This window comes from Lucilia sericata, unplaced genomic scaffold (assembly GCF_015586225.1).
Source record: "Lucilia sericata isolate MDLA Ls3-8-SP2 unplaced genomic scaffold, ASM1558622v1 Contig000452F_arrow, whole genome shotgun sequence".
Taxonomy (NCBI): Eukaryota; Metazoa; Arthropoda; class Insecta; order Diptera; family Calliphoridae; genus Lucilia; species Lucilia sericata.
Window position 1 is genome coordinate 90227 of NW_023994467.1, and position 21960 is coordinate 112186.

Below are 21960 nucleotides of genomic sequence, written 5' to 3' on the forward strand. Positions count from 1 at the left end.
TAAATTTTTATTTATGATGTCAACGGGTTGAAATGGATGTGCTAAAAACGTTGCATTTGCTAGCTCGCTTTTACATCGTTCAAACGCATCATCTGTTGAAGGAGACCATTGCCGACGATTAGCTGCTGTAACTGTTGTTGATAGCAAATAGCATGTGGCAGGAACTTTCTATAAAAGTTTATCATGGCTATAAATCTTTTAAGTTCTTGAGCCACTTTTGGCTTCGAAAAGTCTTGAATAACGGATACTTTTTCTGGTAAAGGACGAATTCCATCAGCGTTGACCAAATGACCAAGAAATTTGATTTCATTTTTGCCAAATTCGCACTTTTTTAGGTTAATGGCGAGATGATTGTCGCGAAGGCGACGAAAAACTTCGGTCAAATCTCGACGGTGTTGGTCTATAGAAGACGATGCAACGCAAATATCGTCGATGTATGGGAAAACGTAATCCAGGCCTCGAAACACCTCATTGATGAGCCTCTGAAACGTTTGGGCGGCATTGCATAGCCCGAACGTCATGAATTTAAATTCATATAGCCCGAATGGAGTGCTAATGCCCGTTTTCGGGACATCATGGGGTTGAATTGGCACCTGATAGAAAGCCTTTTGCAGATCAATCTTGGAAAAAATTTCTTGGCTCTCAAATTTGCTGTGAAGTCGGTTAAATATGGCAACGGGTAACGATACGGCAATGTCTGAGCATTCAGGGTGCGATAATCCCCGCATGGCCTCCAAGTACCGTCACTTTTTAAACTAAGTGCAACGGACTGGACCAGTTGCTATTGGATGGTTGACAAATACCGGCTTTCATTAGAAAATCAAATTCCTTTCTCGCAGCGGCTAGCTTTTCTGGCGAAAGACGTCGTGGACGACAGAATACAGGCTGGCCTGTAGTCTCTATTCGATGTGAAATCGTTAATTTTGTCGTTGTACCATATGGCAAAAGTCGGGTGATGTCAGCAAAATGCTTCAAAATGTCGGCGAAGGGTTCTGTTGGATCAAATGTTCTGATGACGGCTGTGCCCGATAATGTTGAAGATGTAAGCTGGGATAACAGGCCACTGATGTTGTCGATAAGTCGATTGCGTCGTAAATCGATAAGTCATAAAATTTTATAAAATCTGAACCGATGATCGGAGACGTCACGTCTGCTATTACAAATGACCAGTGAAAATCACGACGCAGGCCGAGGTCAAGTTTTATGCGCTTTTCTCCTATTACCTTAGTGGGGGAACCATTTGCGGCATACAGATTGACGGCAGTTGAACGGACATCAAAAGACTTCGAAGTTAGTGGCAAGACAGAAACGTCAGCGCCGCTGTCTACCAAAAAAAAATTATTGGGATACTTATCTTTTACTTGCAGTCGAAAAATTTGGCATCGTGTGGAGGAGTCATCGCTGGAATCCTTCACCTGCCCATCGAGTCACTGGTTAGACGATGAAGCACCAGAAGCAACCACGTTGACGTTATGTTTCTTATGGCGACAGGGGCTGCGACATTTTTTAGCGTTGCGACCATAATTTTTGTGGTACCAACATTAATTTCCTGTTGCGTTGGTGGAGTAGGCAGGTCTAGTTTGCGAACGATTGCGATTCATCGTTGATCTACGTGAACGTGAGCGTGAGCGGGTTGAAAGCTGGTCGAATTTTTTACCTAATTCGATTACGGCAGCTCGCAGCTCATTAAGTTCATTCGGGGAATTTGCCTGCACTCGATTTATATGGTTGGGTGCAACTGCGTCAATAATAGAATAAGCAATTTTCGTAAATTCTGTCGGAGTACCAGACGAAGCTGCCACGACAGGTTGGGCGAACTCCGGCAACCTTTTTTTCCATAAACCTTTTAAGGCCTGCAAGTATAGTGGCCGTTTTCTGTTTGTCTGCCACAATGCCTGATGCCGTAAAGCAAAAATCCATTGTTGTAAATCACGCTTCAATGTTCGTATTCGACATCTGTGGCACAGGCAATCTGGCATACACCACAGAAACATTTCCACTAGGTGGATCGGAAATACCACTATCCATGCCGGTTGCTGTTGAGGGTGTCGTAGATGTGTTACTGTCCTCCATTTTGTTGTACGTAGAGATGAGCGATCCGGTGATTTCTAAAGAACGTCGTTCTATGTGAACGTGATTTGTAAATCACTGTTCTTTAAAACAGTGACTGTGATCACGGTTTTCACTTATAAATCAAAACAATATTAATATTTTTTTTTCGATTATTTTGGTTAAAACCATAATAAAACAATAATAAGGTAGAATCAAATGCCTTGAATTGTCACAAAAAAGAAAATTAAAAAATATAAAAAAACATCATATAAAAATTATTTAAAATTTTTTTGTGAAGAAAATAAAATTTGATAATTCGAATAAAAAATATCGCAAAACGAGTAAAAATCAAAAACAGGATACAGAAGTGTGGAATGCTGTTTGCGTGTACCGTTCAAGAATCATTTCATGGTATTGTTCGTGGTTTTTCATTTGAAGATTTTGAAGTTTTTCTCTTTTTAATTCTTTTTTGTTTGACTTAAAAAGGAAAGAATTGACAACTCTCCCTGCTGATTCTACCTTTCTATGGTTGTATCATGGTTAAAACCAAATTTTTTACAATAACAACGTATTTTATTGGGTCTTATGTTAAGTATATACATAAATATTACTGAACAAAATAAAATTGGTGACATCAGAGCGAGAGGAGTTTACTATATGAAAAAATTTCGAATTGTATGCATACTATGTCGTAATACGTATTTGGTTCAATAAAAATTATATGAATTTTAGAAGGTAAAAATTCAAAAGAACGACATTACAAGTAACTGTTATTTGATCATTTCAGTCACAGTAGCTACCAGTGAATTATCAATCACAGTGATTAAATCACAGTCGTGAAAATATCGCTCATCTTTATTTATTAAAAAATTTCCAAAAATTGTTGCGCATTTTAAATAAAAAAAAAATTGATTCTTTAAGAAGCTTAAATTTAAATTTATTAAATAATAAATTATTATTTATGATGTCAACGGGTTGAAATGCCAATTAAAAAAAAGAAGTTTTTAGCTCTTGCATCAACTGCAGCTTTTTTATGTAGGCGCAATTTTGCAAAAAATGTAACCGCATACTGATTACTACTCAACTATTGGTTATTGAAATATTTAGTAATTAGCAGTGACAGGGTGCCACATATACATATACACCGATTAATGATCCGATAATCCAGAATTTTTCGTTTCGATGTTAAATTAACCAAGAGAACAATAAAAGATGGTATTTTACTAAAGAGAAATTTGTATAAAATATACATAAGAGTTTAACGTCAGTAATATATTTCTTTATTTTTATACCCTCCACCACCATCAGTGGTGACAGAGGGTATACAGTTAATCTAAAAAATAAGTATACAGAAATACTGACAATTGGTTTTATTTAAAAAAGGATATTATTTTTTCAAAAATCAAAAAAGTAACACTTTTATTTATTAAAAACAATTATGATAATTATTATTCACTACTTTTTTTCTTCATATTTTGGTTCTTTGAGTTCTCATTTAAGCTGAAGTTAAGAAGGTGCAAAATTTACGTCACAAAAATAAGTATACAGATAATTTTAATATGTATTTGGCTTAATGATATTAACAAAATTCATGAAAATTTTACCGTTTGAATGTAATTATTTTATAATAAAATATTCTGTACACTATAACATGGAAAAAATTCACTTTTTGTTCCGAAAAATTTAAATTTTTGGTAATTGATCTGAATATTATTTATAGGAGCATTTTTTCCTATTTAAGAACATCTGACTATTTAAACCCCCGGAGTTTTGGATCGGGTATTCAATAATATCCCTCGTTTGTTCATTATGATGCATTGGAAGACGATATTTTAACTTTTAAATTAATTGTTTCTGTACAATAATTGCAATCCATTGCGGAACATTGCCGTTTTTAACATAGTATAGCGTTCATATTCGATATTTAACGACGATTTCCTAAAACATGGTTATTGTATCAAGTATATCAAGATATGATTGGTAGCATTATTGTATGCTTTGGAAATCGGAGTATTTGGAAAACCTGTTTAAATTAAAGGAAATATATAGAATTATCCAAATTTTAAAGTTTATGTTGTAAGTCTTAAGAAATCGGAGTTAAATTTCGGTTTTTAAGAACGTACTCTGTTCAAAATGGCCAAATACATGCATATAACATAAATTTTGTTAATATAATTAAACCAAATATATACTGAAATGATCTGTATACTTACTTTGTCACGATAAAACGAAGCAATAGAGTTTAACCAAATTCACCCAAAATGTTCTTCATTTTCCTAAGTTGTTTGGTATTGCAAATGGGCAAAATCGGTTCACACCGAGAAAAGTTATGAATCAAAATTTAAAACAACCTCGAAAAAAATAAGCATTTTTTACACATTGTGATGTAATTTTCTCGAAAAATATGCAAGATAATTCCATGAAAATCACCATACATTCGTTTCTACACAAGAGCTTCATCCCTGCTGAAAATTGCCAGAATGGGTCCACAGTTTCATATACCTCCCATACAAAAGTACATATTCCCGGAAAATGGGTTTTTTGTTAACAACTTCCGCCACAATGTCGATATCTTCACAAAATTTTACAAATTAAAATCTTAAGTTAAAGGAATTATTTCAGAGGAAAAATTTTATAGATCGGTCTATAATTGGACATAGCTCCCCTCCCGAAAATCACTTAAACGCGCATAACTCATTACTAAATTAAGATATCCATATAAAATTTGTTATAAATATTGCCCATATGCATAGAAATATTACTGTGAAAATTTATTCCGATCGGTCCAAAATTGGTCACGCATAACTCATTACTAAATTAAGATATCCATATAAAATTTGGTATAAGTATTGCCCATATGCATAGAAATATTACTGTGAAAGTTTTTTCCGATCGGTCCATAATTGGTCATAGTTCCCATACAAGGTCCCCTCCCGAAAATCACTTAAACGCACATAACTCATTACTAAATTAAGATATCCATATAAAATTAGGTATAAGTATTGCCCATACGAATAGAAATATTACTGTGAAATTTTGTTCCGATCGGTCCATAATTGGTCATAGCTCCCATACAAGGTCCCCTCCCGAAAATCACTTAAACGCGCATAACTCATAACTAAATTAAGATATCCATATAAAATTTGGTATAAGTATTACTCATATGCACAGAAATATTACTGTCAAAATTTTTTTGTGATCGGTCCATAATTGGTCATAGCTCTCATACAAGAAAATCACTTTAACGCGCATAACTCATAACTAAATTAAGATATCCATATAAAATTTGGCATAAGTATTACTCATATGCACTCATATGCATTTCCCGGGCAAAAGAGAGCAACCTAAGTGGTGGACCAAGGAACTTAGACTTCAAAGGTCGACTGTTAGGAAATTGTTCAATAGGGCCAAGCTTACAGGTCGAGCAATTGACTGGAACAACTATAAAATGTGTTTCAATAAGTATAAAGCTGATCTCAAAAGGGCTAAAAGGATTTCATGGTCCCAGTACTGTGAATCCATAGACAATGTCAACGAGTTATCAAGATTCCGACGGATATTATCTAAGGACCCAAGGGTCATAGGGTATATCCAAAGGAGTGATAACTCATGGACGGAGTCTAGCTCTGAGACCCTAGCTCTGCTAATGGAGACACATTTTCCGGGTTGTCTTGCAACTGAAGATGTGGTTGACGACCAACGGGACTTCGAGTCTGTGGCGCCAAGTAACACCTACAGTTGTATAGAGGAAATAGTCACCAGGGAAAAGCTAGTATGGGCGGTTAATTCATTCGACCCTTTCAAGTCACCAGGGCCGGATGGTATATTTCCAGCTCTACTAAAGAACTTGCCTCAGGACGCTATATCTCTTCTGCTGAAGATTTTTAAGAGATGCCTTGGTAGTAGGTATTTACCAAAGAGGTGGAGGGAGGTTAGGGTTATTTTCATACCCAAGGCCGGTAAGGTAAGCCACTCAAAGCCAAAGGATTTTAGACCTATCAGCCTGTCTTCTTTTCTTTTGAAGACACTTGAGAGACTGATAGATCTACATCTAAGGAACAATATTGATACTCGCCTCATTAGTCGCGCTCAACATGCCTACCTTAAGGGTAAATCTGTTGAGAGTGCACTCCATGAGGTGGTAAGTTGTGTGGAGCACGGCTTGAAGAATAGGTATTATACTCTGGCTGCGTTTTTGGACATTGAGGGAGCCTTCAATAATATAATGATTGGGGCTATTAGAGATTCGCTTATAGGGCTCGGAGTTCAGGACTTCCTGGTGAGTTGGATAGTCTGTATGCTTAGCAGTAGAATGATTAACTCGACCCTAGGGGATCATTGCATTAGGAGAAGGGTTACCAGGGGGACACCACAGGGAGGTGTTTTATCTCCTCTTCTGTGGCTACTAGCGGTTAACGGTATCCTAAGGCTATTTGAATCTAAGGGTAGGAAGATAGTTGCCTATGCGGACGACGTGGTGATACTGGTCAAAGGAAAATTTCTATCCACGATCAGTGACATCATGGAGACTGCATTAGGTAAACTCTCGTTATGGGCGAAAGATAAGGGACTGGGAGTTAATCCTTGTAAAACGGAACTGGTACTATTTACCAGAAGGTATAAGGTAGACAATTTCAGATTGCCAAAGTTAGATGGCGTCGAATTAGGCGTCGAATTAGGTTTATCTATAGTATTTAGGTATCTTCCTTGATAGCAAGCTGTCATGGAAGGAAAATACTCAGAATGAAAAAGGGTCTCAATGCCTACTACACATGCAAGAATTCCATAGGGAAGAATTGGGGTCTGCAACCAGATATGGTAAATTGGATTTATACATCGGTTGTCAGGCCTATTGGTGCCATTAGAAGTACTCCGCAAGCGGCCTTGGACATCATTCTGAACCTACGAGTCTTCGTTAGTGAAACCTTCCCGCGACAATCATACAAAAATTTTGTACGAAGTAGGTCTGCTTGATCAGGGTAATTCCTTTCACGGAATTACGGATTATGATATCGCGACTCTAGACTTCGGGGAAACACCTTTGATAGAATTTCCAACTAGGGATGATTGGCTTGTATCCGATAGACTGTTTGGTGGGTGTGCAGTTTTCACTGACGGGTCCAAGATGGATACCGGCACGGGTGCCGGTGTCTATATCGCTGATATCAACATAAAACGGTCATTCAGACTCCCTGACGAATGTAGTGTCTTCCAAGCAGAGATCCTAGCGATCTGGAAAGCGACGGAACTGATTCGGAATCACATCGATCCGGGGTCGGTTGTGACAATTTATGTTGACAGTCAAGCTGCTCTAAGAGCATTGGATTGTCACACGGTACACTCGCACCTAGTTGTAGATTGTAGAAATGCCCTTAGGGACATTATGAGACTGTTTGTCATTAGATTGTGTTGGGTGCCAGGGCACTGTAATGTGCATGGTAATGAGGTTGCGGACGAACTAGCTAGATTAGGTTCGAACCTTGATATAGATGACAGGGAAAGGATGGTAAAACCACCCATTTGTCACTATAATAGGTTAATATTCGAAAGAATACGTGATATCATTAACCAGTCCTGGAATAGTAGATTGGATTGCAAAATATCAAAGGCCCTGTGGCCAAAACTTGATATGGGTGCTACCAAAATACTTATAGGACTGGATAGACGCAGTCTAAGGGTTCTGATAGGGATTCTGACTGGACACTGCTCAGTTAGAACCTTTGTCAGTAAGTGGGACAGTAGTGTACCGGACTATTGCAGATTATGCGAAGATGAGGAGGAAGTAGAGACGATCGAGCATATTATTTGCCAGTGTCCTAGGATACAGAACCTCAGGTTAAAATGGCTAGGGAATAGGTTCCATGGCGAACTGGGGGAAATTGCGGGACTTAACCCTCGCAGTCAACTAGGCTTTATAAGGGGAAGTGGATTTTTTCTTTATTATATATATATAATTATTTACTTATCTGGATTTAACTATCTATTAATATGACCTCTCTACCATTTTCTTTCACTCTTGTTTTGTGGTAGATTTAGATTTGGCTTCTCTGTTTTGAATCTCCACTCTTTACCTATTTTCTTTCATTCTTGTGTTTGTGGTGTGTTTTGGCTTCTCTGTTTTGTATCTTCACTTCTTGAAGGGAATCACAATGGACCTTATGGTCTCCGAGTGGATATACACCGTTTTTGCGGTGTATAACCCTTCTTAACCTAACTTATTACTCATATGCACAGAAATATTACTGTGAAATTTTTTTGTGATCGGTCCATAATTGGTCATAGCTCCCATACAAGATCCCCTCCCGAAAATCACTTAAACGCACATAACTCATTACTAAATTAAGATATCCATATAAAATTTGGTATAAGTATTGCCCATATGCATACAAATATTACTGTGAAATTTTTTTCCGATCGGTCCATAACTGGTCATAGCTCCCATACAAGGTCCCCTCCCGAAAATCACTTAAACGCGCATTACTAAATTAAGTTACCCATATGGTACAAATATTACTCATATAAAAGGTCCTTTTGCGAAAATCTCCTAAAAGCACATTTCTCATTACCAAGTAAAGCCATTGATACAAATAATAGTTTTGTATACAAAAATTATATTTCAAGATTTTTTCTCGATAGGTTCAGAAAATCACTAAAATGCACATTACTTATTACTAAATTACGATATAGATACAAAATTTGACTGAAATGTAGTTTTTATGTACAGAAATTTAGCTTAAAGAATTTTTTACAATCGGTCTATATTTAGTCATATCTCTCATACCAGCTCCTGCCCCTAAAAGCGCTTTAACCGTATTTAACTATTTGCATTATCAATTGGTGTAGAACAAAATTATATATATGTATGTATTTTGAAAATCCTTAAATCTTTCACACACATGCATACATGCAAATACTAAATATCGCTAAAGCATATCTTAGGGCGCTATAAAAATTTAAAAGAAAGTGGCGTTTCTAATGTTCAACAAATCTTGGAATTGTAGTAGATTTAAGCTGTTTAAATCTTGGGATTTTTCTATTTCTAAGTTCATGAGAAAACTTATTTCTACAAATATTTTTTTAGAAATGTATTAATACAAAAGTTGCTGGTGGAGGGTATTTAAGATTCGGCTCAGCCGAATATAGCGCTCTAACTTGTTCTAATAATGAGCTTGATAGAACTTATGTGTGGCAATTTCAAACAGACATAATGAATGTCTTTTTTTTCCTAAATTAGTAAATAGACTCCAAGAGCATTCTTTCCCTGTATGACCGAAATGTCCAACTTTGACCCCCTCTAAGTCCGGCAGTTTTTGACCGATAGAGATGAAAATTTCATCCAAAAAAGACAATGCTTATAAAAAGCAAGAACAACATTGCTTAATGAAAAACAAGTAAGAGTCCTATATTCGGCTGTGCCGAATCTTATGATGTGTTAAATAGAATAGCCAGTACAAAAAATTACAGAACATCAAAAAATACCAGCTGTAAAACGAAAAAGTATCAGACAGTACCCTTTTATAGATTTTCGATCAATCAGGTTGCTGCGTATGTGCATAAAAACCAAAGAATGTATCATTCATAGAACAAAAAAGTTGAAAAAATCGTTTCCTTCAGATTTGTATTAACTTAAAAGTACCAAAATGTCCCACTTTACATGTTCTCACTATAAATACAAACTTTCATGTTTCTAGGTTCAATATCATAGAAAATTTAAATAGTACCTTTTGGAGATCGAAAAAGTACCAAAAAGGACCCTTTTGTAGGTTCTCATCTAACCCTGGCTCTACATGCTTAATTTCATGATTCTAGGTTCAATATTCTAGAAAATTGCAAAAGTACCTTTTGTAGAACGGAAAAGTACCAAAAAATCCCTTTTTATGTGTTCGCACCTAATCCGGGCTCTACATGCTAAATTTCATGTTTCCAGCCAATAACAACATACTGATTCGTTCGTAACGTGACGTCATGCTCAGCTTTGTTTTTATAAACAATAAAAAAATGTACCGCATGATTATGTGTTTTGTTGTTGTTTCTGTCTGAGCATGAATAAAAAATCTAAATTTTTTATGAAATTTTCAGAGGTTGTCTCGGATTTTTGCTCATATCTCCGGTATTTATGGACCGATTTTGATTTTAAATAGCCATCTTCTCGAAAGCATGTCTAACAGCTTAATGAAGGATCCAGAATATACATATATACTTTATGGGGTCGGAAAATTATATTATAGAAATTACAAACGGAATGACAAACGCGAAGGTGAAGGGTATAAAAACGTATGTTTGGATGTCTGTTGGTTTCATTGCTTTGCAAATCACAAATGGAAAAACCCACCGACCTGAGTTTCGAAAATAAAGATCATTCACTAAAATGAAGAAATTTCAAAATAAAAATACGATAATACGTTTTTTTCGTTAAAATTTCAAAACAAAAATGTTCGAGAAATTATCTATGCTTTAAAATTTTACGAAGATTCGTTTAACAAAAAAAACTTCGCTTAATTGACGCCAATTATTTGTTAGTGATACTGTGATCTCGTTTTTAGCAATGCATTTTAAAGATTTTATTTTGTCTTTGATAAGGCTCGAAAATTATGTCGCAAATGTTTGCTTGGCAAAAGAAAAAAGATAAAGTAACGATATTTTTCCAACCAAAAGAACGAAACATAACATGTCAGATGTGAGTAAGGATTTATTGTGAACGGTGTTAAAACCGAAAGTTTTAAAAAAATATATAATTAAATTTAATGTGAAATTATATTCCTATATAAAATATAATACATAATAAATTTATGTCCAACATCAACAGCAGCCAAGTATATCACAAAGACTAACATCAATAGCTGTCAATTAACATAATTTTTATAGTTTATAAAATTTGTATATACACATATTTACATTTTTTATGAAAATTAGAAGAGCATGTCACTGCCGGCCTCATGACCGTTGAAATTTTTCCATAAGAAGTGAGGTTTCAACAATAAGAACAAACATATTTAGGGAAGTGTCCTGTTATGAGTCTGTTCCACAACGCACACTGCTTTGTCCCATAGGTAAAATTATTTTTTTTTTGTATGGAGAATATTGATGAATGTTATATATTTGAAGAGCTAGTAAAATGTCCTATCTGAATAAGCAAAAAACAAATTAAATTTGCTAGAGGGCGCTGAAGTCGAAAGAAATTTAATCAAAATTGTTTGATAAAATAATGCATTTGAAGAGTCGTATTAAAAAAATTCGCCAAAATTACATTTTTAAAGGAATTATTAAAAAGTTTAGTTTTTTACTTTTATTAGTATATATTTTAGTAACATAAATAATTAGAAATAAAAAAATAAAAACTAATTATTTTTTGGCAAATTGTAGACTATACAATTTTTTTCTTATTAATATGAAATTTGCAAAAGTTTGATGGAGTACAATTTTTTTGTTTTTAAAAACGCGCTATTTTTTATTTTTGTTTTTAATATCTTAGTATGTCTTTTAATATAGAAAATTAAAAAAATTTTAAAATTTTGTGCCATTTTTTTCATATTTGTTCATTCGCAAAATTGAATATATCTAAAATAAGCCTGTGTTCGTAGTATAACCAAAAGCGAAAATGATAATATTTTTGAAAAGTATCTTTTATATTTTTTAAGGAAATATATGAAGTTTTATGCAGTTCCAAATTTTTTTTCCAAAAAGTAGCTAATTTTTTCAAAATTAAGGCCATTTAGTTATCTAATAGATTAAATAAATTGCTATTTCGAACCACAACTTAAAAAAAATGCATTTTACTTACAAGCCAAAATTTACCAATTTCAATACAATTTACATGCACATAGAACGAAAAATGAGTAAACAATGAGTAAGTTATTTTTAATTAAAAGTTAAATGAATTGAATTTTTGAAAAGTTAAATAGACACATTTTTAATTGAATAGCTTAAAAATGCATTTACTTACAAAATGCTGCCTATGACAAAAATTCCACAATATTTTCTATATTAAAACAATTATAAAAAATTAAAAAATAATAAATTTTAAATAATTTACAACAATTAAAAAAAATAAAAAAATATGCAAATTTCATTTTATTAATTTTGGTCTTGTCAGGATTCGAACCTACGATTTTTTATATCACATATTAAATATGTATGTGTAACATATAAATATATTTATGTACAACATATTTTACAAATAAATTTATAAAATATTAAAAAAATAAAAACTTTTAAAATATACGCTATAATAAAAAAAAAATAAAAATGTTAATTTTTTTTAATTTTGTCCATGTCAGGAATCGAACCCACGATTTTTAATATTACACATTCCATATGTTTATATATAATGTTAATAAATATATTGTAGGGTTTGATTCCCGACATAACCATCATAAAATTTATATGCATATAAATTGTTGAAAATAATATTTTTCAAACAAAATCTTTTAAAATATACGCTATAATAAAAAGTACAGATTTAATTTTATTAATTTTGATCATGTCTGGAATTGAACCCATGATATTACACGTTCAATATGTTTATATGTATAAATAAATTTATAGATATACATATATAAAGGTACGATTCCAGATATAATCATCATAAAAATTATAAGTGTGTAAATTGTTGAAAATATATAGTATTGATGCAATATGGTTTATTATCAATAAGTAGAGTTGTGATAATGTTCGTGATTTATAGTCGAAAGGTTCCAGGTTATTATGCGTACAATATACGCATAAATAATATTACAGCGATAGAATTTATAGGCAGCAAGTAGAGCTGTGGTAGTGTACATGATTTGTAGAAGAAGGGCTCCTGGTTCAAATCATGTTAATGATATAGATTTTTCGTATTTTACAGGATTCAGAAAAATTAAAAAGTTAAACATTTATGATAAATTGACACGAGTGTACTTTTCAAACTTTTTGTATGGCCTTTCCAATGATACTCATTTTGACCATATCGGTTAATCAGTAATCGAAATATATTCAATTATATATCAAAACTTTGGAGGCCCATAACTCCCGGACCCTAATAGAACGGATAATTTTTTGTCCTTTGTTGAAGTCACAAGGAAAAGTACTATCATGTGGTATAAACAAATTTTTAAAATCAGCTGGATTAGAACGCTAGATTTATGCCCATCCCTATTCGGTGCGGATCAAAATTTTTTTGTTTGCACAACAACAAAACATTCTTGTTTACCCTACTCTAACTTATTTGGATGTATACTTCTGTGCATGCTTTTCACATAAAACTAAGTAAACAAACATACTTTTAGAAAGAAAAAAAATAAGCACGACTTACATTGAAAAAAAAAATAACAAGTAGGACCGAGCAAAAAAACAGATATAAACGCATCGTAAAAAAGCACAAAATCGTTGTTTTACCAGTCTTTGCACATATTCTTATTTCATTCTTACATGCAAAAACACGAACATTCCTATTCGGTGCGGATCAAAATTTTTTTGTTTGCACAACAACAAAACATTCTTGTTTACCCTACTCTAACTTATTTGGATGTATACTTCTGTGCATGCTTTTCACATAAAACTAAGTAAACAAACATACTTTTAGAAAGAAAAAAAAATAAGCACGACTTACATTGAAAAAAAAAATAACAAGTAGGACCGAGCAAAAAAACAGATATAAACGCATCGTAAAAAAGCACAAAATCGTTGTTTTACCAGTCTTTGCACATATTCTTATTTCATTCTTACATGCAAAAACACGAACATTCTCAATCTCGACATTTTACATTTATTTATCAACAGAACTATAAACAAATTTTAAATTTCATTTTAGAATGCTAGTGCAAAAAAAAACTTTATGCTCTTTCAGTTGTGAGATTTTTACAAACAGTTTATTTCTCAAAAATGTCCATGTGCATGAAAAAAAGTTTTTCTTGTTATCTCAATATTGTACGAAAATAAAAAACATTACTAATAGTATCATGCAAGAATGAATAAAGCAAAGTTTTATTTTTGTTTGTTTTTGTACACGAATGGAAGATAACAAAACAAAATTTATATGTTTTTTTCATGAGCGTGAGTGATAAGTGAATGAATATTTGGAACCCTGGTATTTTATTACTTTCATTGCATTTAAATAATTTAAAATTGTCAAATAATTTTATTTTTTCTTTCTTTATTCTTTTATTAATTTGACACTTTTTAATATTCCGTTATTAATTTTTATGAATTAGACAGGAATGCGTGATTAATTATTTTCACAAAAACTAACAAGGTGGCAATTTTTTTAAATGCAATGAAAGTAATAAAATATGAAAAATCTATATCATTAACATGATTTGAACCAGGAACCCTTCTTCTACAAATCATGTTCACTACCACAGCTCTACTTACTGCCTATAAATTCTATCGCTGTAATATTATTTATGCGTATATTGTAAACTATTGGAATTTAAAAAAATATATTTATTAAGAAAACGACGAAATAACAAAGCAAGAAAAAATTGTGAACAAACAAAACAATTTCACAAATTTCAACTATTTAAATGCAGTTCAAACAAAAAAATAAGTTTGAAAAATCCTATACAATAAACAGGATTTGAACCTGGAACCTTTCGACTATAAATCATGAACATTATCACAGCTCTACTTATTAATAACTAGCTTTACCCAGTGTGCTTTGCTACCCTAAAAGCAGTATAAATAAAAAACCCACTTAACGATTTTGAAGATTCTAACTGCAAAAGTTCTCTTTACAATATTTACAATATGTTACATATTAGAGATGCCAAGCAAATTACTGAAAGTTCGCCAATTTCTATCTAGCTATGAAAAATTTGAATAATATAATAGTTTCCAAGATATACGAAATTTTGTATTTAATTCATTTATGTAGTGCCAAGCCCCCAATTGAAAGCTCGCCCGTTATTCTCTAAATGTTCAGTGAATGTCAGAGTTTTTTATGTAAAATTTTAAGATTCTAGCTCTAGTAGTTTCCAGATATGCAATTATTCTATTTCATTCATGTGTGGGCTTCAAGCTCCCCAGATGAAAGTCCGATATTTTTCCTCCAAAATATTCAGATGATTATTGAAGTAATTTCTGCAAAATTTGAAGAATGTAGTTCTATTAGTTTCCCAGATAAACGAAATTTTATATTTAAGTCATATGGGAGTTGTCAAGTTCCCCATTGAAAGTCCGCCCGTTATACTCTAATTGTTCAGATGAATGTCAAAGTTTTTCAAGTAAAATTTGAAGATTCTAGCTCTAATAGTTTCTAAGATATACGATTTTTTTCTAATTCATATGGGGGCTTCACGCCCCCTATATGAAAGTCAGCTCTTTTTCCCCCAAAATGTTCAGTTGAATATTGAAGTAATTTATGCAAAATTTGAAGAATCTAGTTCTAGTAGTTTCCCAGATAAATGAATTTTTGTATTTAATTAATATGGGAAGTGCCAAGTCCCCCATTTAAAGTCCGCCAATTATTCCCTAAATGTTCACATTAATGTCAAAGTACTTCATGTAATATTTAAAGATTCTACATCTAATAGTTTCTCAGATATAAGAATTTTTCTATTAAATTCATGTGGGGGTTTCAAGCCCCCAAGATAAAAGCCCGCCCTTTTTTCTCCAAAATGTTTAGATGAATATTAAAGTAATTTGTGCAAAATTTGAAGAATCTAGTTCTATTAGTTTCCCAGATAAACGAAATTTTGTATTTAATTAATATGGGAGGTACCAAGTCCCCCATTGAAAGTCCGCCCGTTATACTCTTATTGTTCAGATGAATGTCAAATTTCTTCAAGTAAAATTTGAAGATTCTAGCTCTAATAGTTTCTCAGATATACGAATTTTTCTATTTAATTCATATGGGGGCTCCAAGCCCCCCAGATGGAAGTCCGATCTTTTTCATCCAAAATGTTCAGACGAATATTTAAGTTCTTAGTGCAAAAGTTGAAGAATTTAGTTCTATTAGTTTCCCAGATAAACGAATTTTTGCATTTAATTTATAAGGGAGGTGCCGCTCCCCTCATGGGTAGTCCGCCAATTTATTTTTCAAAATGTTAACATGGATGTTAAAGTTATTTGTGCAAAATTTTAAGATTCTAACTGTAATTGTTTCTAAGATAAACGAATTTTTGTTTTAAATTTATATGGGAGGTGCCACGCCCCCTAATGCTAGTCCGCCTACTTTTTGTCCTAAATAATCATATTGACACTAAAGTGGCTCCGACAAAATTTGAGGACTCTAACTGTTATATTATCACAAATATACGGATTTAATATTTTTTAATATGGGCGTGGCACCTCGCTCACTTGAAATTTCAAAATAAAAAGTAGCCTATTACCTATTCCAGACATACAGGAATACGCTGTGAAAATTTCAAGAAAATCGGTTCAGCAGTTTTGTAGCCTATAACGTTCAAACATACAAACATGCAAACATACAAACAAACACACATTCATTTTTATATATATAGATAAACCATATTGCATCAACAGTATATATTTTCAACAATTTACACACTTATAATTTGTATGATGATTGTATCTGGAATCAAACCTTTATATATGTATATCTATTAATTTATTTAAACATATAAACATATTGAACGTGTAATATCATTGGTTCAATTCCAGACATGATCAAAATTAATAAAATGAAATCTATACTTTTTATTATAGCGTATTATTTTCAACAATTTATATGCATATAAATTTTATGATGGTTATGTCGGGAATTGAACCCATACAATATATTTATTAACATTATATATATAAACATATGGAATGTGTAATATTAAAAATCGTGGATTCGATTCCTGACATGGACAAAATTAAAAAAAAATTAACATTTTTATTAAAAATTTATTATTTTTTAATTTATTATAATTGTTTTAATATGGAAAATATTGTGGAATTTTTGTCATAGGCAGCATTTTGTAAGTAAATGCATTTTTAAGCTATTCAATTAAAAATATGTCTATTTAACTTTTCAAAAATTCAATTCATTTCACTTTTAATTAAAAATAAGTTACTCATTTTTCGTTCTATGTGCATGTAAATTGTATAGAAATTGGCAAATTTTGGCTTGTAAGTAAAATGCATTTTTTTTAAGTTGTGGTTCGAAATAGCAAATTTTTTTTAATCTATTAGATAACTAAATGAAGTACTAAAAACATTAATAAAAAATTTGATACTGCATGAAACTTCATATATTTCTTTAAAAAAATATAAAAAATACTTTTCAAAAATATTATCATTTTCGCTTTTGTTTATACTACGAACATAGGCTTATTTTAGATATATTAAATTTTGCGAATAGTGCATGAACAAAAATGAAAAATATTCTAAGTTGTGGCACAAAATTTAAATTTTTTTTAATTTTCTGTATTAAAATACATAGTAAGATATTAAAAACAAAAATAAAAAATAACGCGTTTTTAAAAACAAAAAAATTGTACTCCATCAAACTTTTGCAAATTTCATATTAATAGGGAAAAAATTGTATAGTCTACAATGTGCCAAAAAATAATTAATTTTTATTTTTTATTTTTAATTATTTAAGTTACTAAAATATATAGTAATAAAAGTAAAAAACTAAACTTTTTAATAATTCAAATGCATTATTTTATCAAACAATTTTGATTAAATTTCTTTCGACTTCAGCGTCCTCTAGTGATCTTAAAAATAGCAAATTTAATTTGTTTCTTGCTTATTCAGATAGGACATTTTACTGGCTCTCCAAATATATAACATTCATCAATATTCTCCATACAAAAAAAAAAGAATTTTGCCTATGGGACAAAGCACTGTGACACGGTTGTTAGACATTTTCTGAAAATTTGTCTGCCAACGTTGGAAGATCTAAAAACCGTGTATACATACATAGCTTTAGAATCTAAGATTTTCGAAAAGTAAAAAAAGTTTGCGGTTTTGCTGCTCCATTTTTGTCCTGAAAAATATAAAAAGAAAAGTTTGCGGTTTTGCTGCTCCATTTTTGTCTTGAAAAATTTTATTTTTAACCATATAATAGAGTACTGTGTATTTTGTTCTGCTATGGTCATGTATATCATTGTTGTTAAAATCATAGTTAAAATGAGTTATAGAGTAATATGAATGTATGTATATTTATATCTACAACTTATGCTTTTAAGGAGATATAATATATATTGTAATTTAAAATTCGATTTATAAATCTATAGCATTTTACTTCAATGTTGGTATATTAAGACTAAATTCCGTAAATTTTCAAAAATATGCAAAACAGAAAAATTATAAAAATTTATTTCGTGACTTTTTCCTAAAAAGTTGTAAAATTGCTGAAATTCTTCAAAACCAAAATTCGAAGTTTAAATTAAATTTATGTCTATATGTGTACAAAATGTTAAATTATTTTTTAAGTACTATATAAAATATAGTGTACGCTTTCGTATGCAACTTAATTTATGAAAATATGTATCAGTTTCCGTTTTATAGTTACAGACAAATTTCTGAAATATGCTATAATTTTCCGAATAATAAAAATGAGTTTAAAATTAAAAAAATTATATGTATTTCTTTTTAAAAATATGCTTTTTTATGTATTTTTTAATGATTCGACCAAAAACGTTTAAATATGCTAAAACTAAGACTCCCCTGAATTAATCGCCATTTTAGGTGCCATCGAACCCACTGTTCAGCGTAGAGGAAAAAATTCGTGCTTATAACTCTCAAATTAATAAAAATATTAGTTTCATGATGATTACTTACTTTGTTAAATCTTGCTAAATCATTGATGAGACACATTGGAGTTTTTTCACGAGCATTTTTTATAGATTTGTCATTGATGTCATCGAACTGAACTACATCAGATTGTGTATTACTAGAGTTGTCTTCTGAAAGATAAACAATAAATACTAGTTATGTTTATTTTAATACTGATAAAATTAATGTGTGTGAAGTTGAATTTAGAAATTTATTATCTGAGATACAAACCATCAACATTAACAGTGTTCTGCTTAAATGCTACAGAGCACTATTCAAAATAAAAATTTAGACGCACCAAATGAACCACTAGAGACGACAGCGGTGGTGTTTTTGTGTTAAATTTTGAGATCATTTTTTTTTTTTTTCATAGTAGCTAAGATATTGGATAATACAATATAAAAATATTGGAGAAATACAACTGGTATAACTATCCTAAAATATTGATCAAATGTTAAGGATTTCAAATACAATATTTATATACTTTAAAATTGCCATATTTAAGGTCATTATTTTCGATTGTGTGGCATTTATCCGAAAATATTTTAATTAATATTAGATAGAGTACCAGCAAAAACTCGGTAATGGGTTGTACTTCAATAATTACTTACTTTTCAATGACTTTCTTATAATCTGATATCGAAGTACTTTATTTTCGGCTTTGTCATTTTGTTTGCACATTTTATTTCATTGCGACTTAAGAATTGTGTTTTACAAAAAAGTAAACAAAAATAAATTATGTGAAAGCCATTATTTGACGCGCAATAAAATAGCTAAGCAGTGGTGCAATGAGTAGAACATTTGACTAACAAACCGAAGTCCCTGGTTCGTGTTCTAGCTGGCTCCTTTTTATTATTAAAAAATAAAACAACTTACTAAACAACTTCTTTGTAAGAGAAATTGCAAGTACTTCTTTAACTCCCTATTTGTAAGCAAGTGTGGAAGTACTTGCCTCCAATGACATCACCGTGTTAAAATAATGACTTAAAATGCTAATGAAGAAGTAGTGAAAAGAGGTTTTATTAGCTTTTTAACTCATTTATTTTCAATGTAAGTTTTTCCTGGGGTATTTTGTTTAGATATTTATTTAGTTATAATCTTTAAATAATATTTTAAACTGCTTTTAATATTTGCATATTTTCTATTTATAAGGTATTAAGTTTTTAGTGGAGTATACGTTTTAAGCTTCCATTGCCTCCCCTTTAAAATTAATATAAAATGAAAGCTTAATGTATTGTATATTAAATTGAATGAATTAAATTTGCGACGGTTTGCAGCTGCAGTCAGGGGAAATGAAAACTCTTTAAAATTAACAAATTTATTTTTAAAATTTATTATATATTGTCTTTTATATATCGGTATCTATGGTATTTAAGTCCCATTTTATAAAGCCAATTCAAGAGAATGTTTGTTTGGTATGCAAATGTGCAATATCCACGTTTTCTCATAGCTCTCACACAAGTGCCTCCGCGGACAACAGTTTTAGCAGTGATAACTGGTTTATATATACCAATATAACTTTGAAATTTCACATAAACAAGTTTTATACGAACCAAAATCTCTCTACCAAATTTAAAAAAGTATACATACCCAGCAATAATTCGGTAATGCTTATCAATGACTAGTACTTACCGCCTGCATTACTTTTAATTACTCTTATAATGACTTAGAGTAGAACGGGGATAATTTTCCATAGGGGCACATCTGCCAATAGCGAATAACTTGAAAACCGAGTAATCGATTTTATCGCATTATCAAATTTTGTTTTCGTTTATCGATTACCTATCATATAATCAGATAATTAAGAACTTTATTTTGAATTTTGCGGTTCTATTTGCACATTTTTTTTAATTGTTTTCTGCGAAACTCATTATTGGACGCACAATAAAATAACAGCGAATTAATAAACAAGAAGCCCTTTTTCTGTGTGAAAATTTTTATTTTCTTTTAAAACAAAACAACTTTTTAACTCATTATTTATAAGTACTTATATAAGTAGTGATTTGAAAGAGAGCGTGGTAAGTACTACCCTCCAATGTTATGACCGTGTTAAGGTAATGATTTAAAATGCTAATGAATAAGTAGTAAAAACGGGATTTTTTTAGCTTTAAACTCATTACTTTTCAATATAAGTGTTTGCTGGGTAATGGTAGGTTTTTATTTATTCACTATTCATTTACATGTATAAATTATATTTAGACAAAACTTATTTCTTTATGAGTGGTTAATAATATCAATTGTATATTAATTCATTATATTCGATAAGAAATATTACAACAAAAGTTTTGTTCAAACTGTTGCAATAAAAATATTTAATTTTAAACATATATTACCATGCAACCATTGAATTTTAATATTAATATATATTATCAGAAATATTGTAAAAATTATTGTTGTAAAATTTTAGGCATTTATCTCTAACAGATGAAATGTTACAGATTTATGATCAGAAAATGACAAAAATGTCCCACTGTGAAGCGGTAGCAGTAGCGTAGAAATGGAGGAAAATTAAATGAGGAGGCAATAGTTGTTTTTAATGAGGAATGAGAACATTTTAACGGAGGAAATTGTTTTTTATGAAATTGAGAACCTGTTGAACAGAGTAAGTTATTTTTATTAAATTGAGAATGAATTATATATTTTTTTTTTTTTTGTAACTTTGCTTGTATAAGCATTAATTATGAGGAAAAATAGTTTTGCATTTACCCAATGTATTTATTTTGTATAATATGTATGTAATTATGTTAAAAGCCCATATAAAATTTTTTTGAACACTCTAATAGCAAATTAATGGGAGTATTCTTTTCAATTTACATTAAACATTTTCTTCTCTAGAATATTTTTAAAAATAGTGTAGGGATCAAGGTTTACATATGGAATAGAAAAATATTCAAATTACTCAAAGTATTAAATTTACTTATGTTAAGATAAAGGAGTTTTATTTTTTCATTTGTATATCTAAATTTATAAAATTTCCAAATTTTCAAATAAAAGTTTATTTCGTTCCTTCCTCCACAAATTAAACATGTACTAACTACATTAGAATGAGGAATTGAAAATACGAAGAAACGCATCTTGTCAAAATTGGGAAATAATACACTTTTAAAGGGGTTTTACAATACAATACTTTGTATTAATATCAGAGTTTCATTGTCTTTAATACAAAATTCAAATTTGTTGTCAAAATGTACTGAGCAATTT

General features: G+C 31.0%; 1 protein-coding gene across 1 annotated transcript in view; it reads right to left on the bottom strand.

The window, feature by feature from the left end:
• LOC119605018 (maternal effect protein staufen-like) overlaps nucleotides 1-21960 on the bottom strand; it is a 296685-nt gene that overhangs the window by 87275 nt on the left and 187450 nt on the right. The window contains exon 4 of the mRNA XM_037957952.1: nucleotides 18766-18890. Within this exon, the coding sequence (XP_037813880.1) occupies nucleotides 18766-18890 (125 nt within the window). The remainder of the gene's footprint in view (nucleotides 1-18765; nucleotides 18891-21960) is intronic.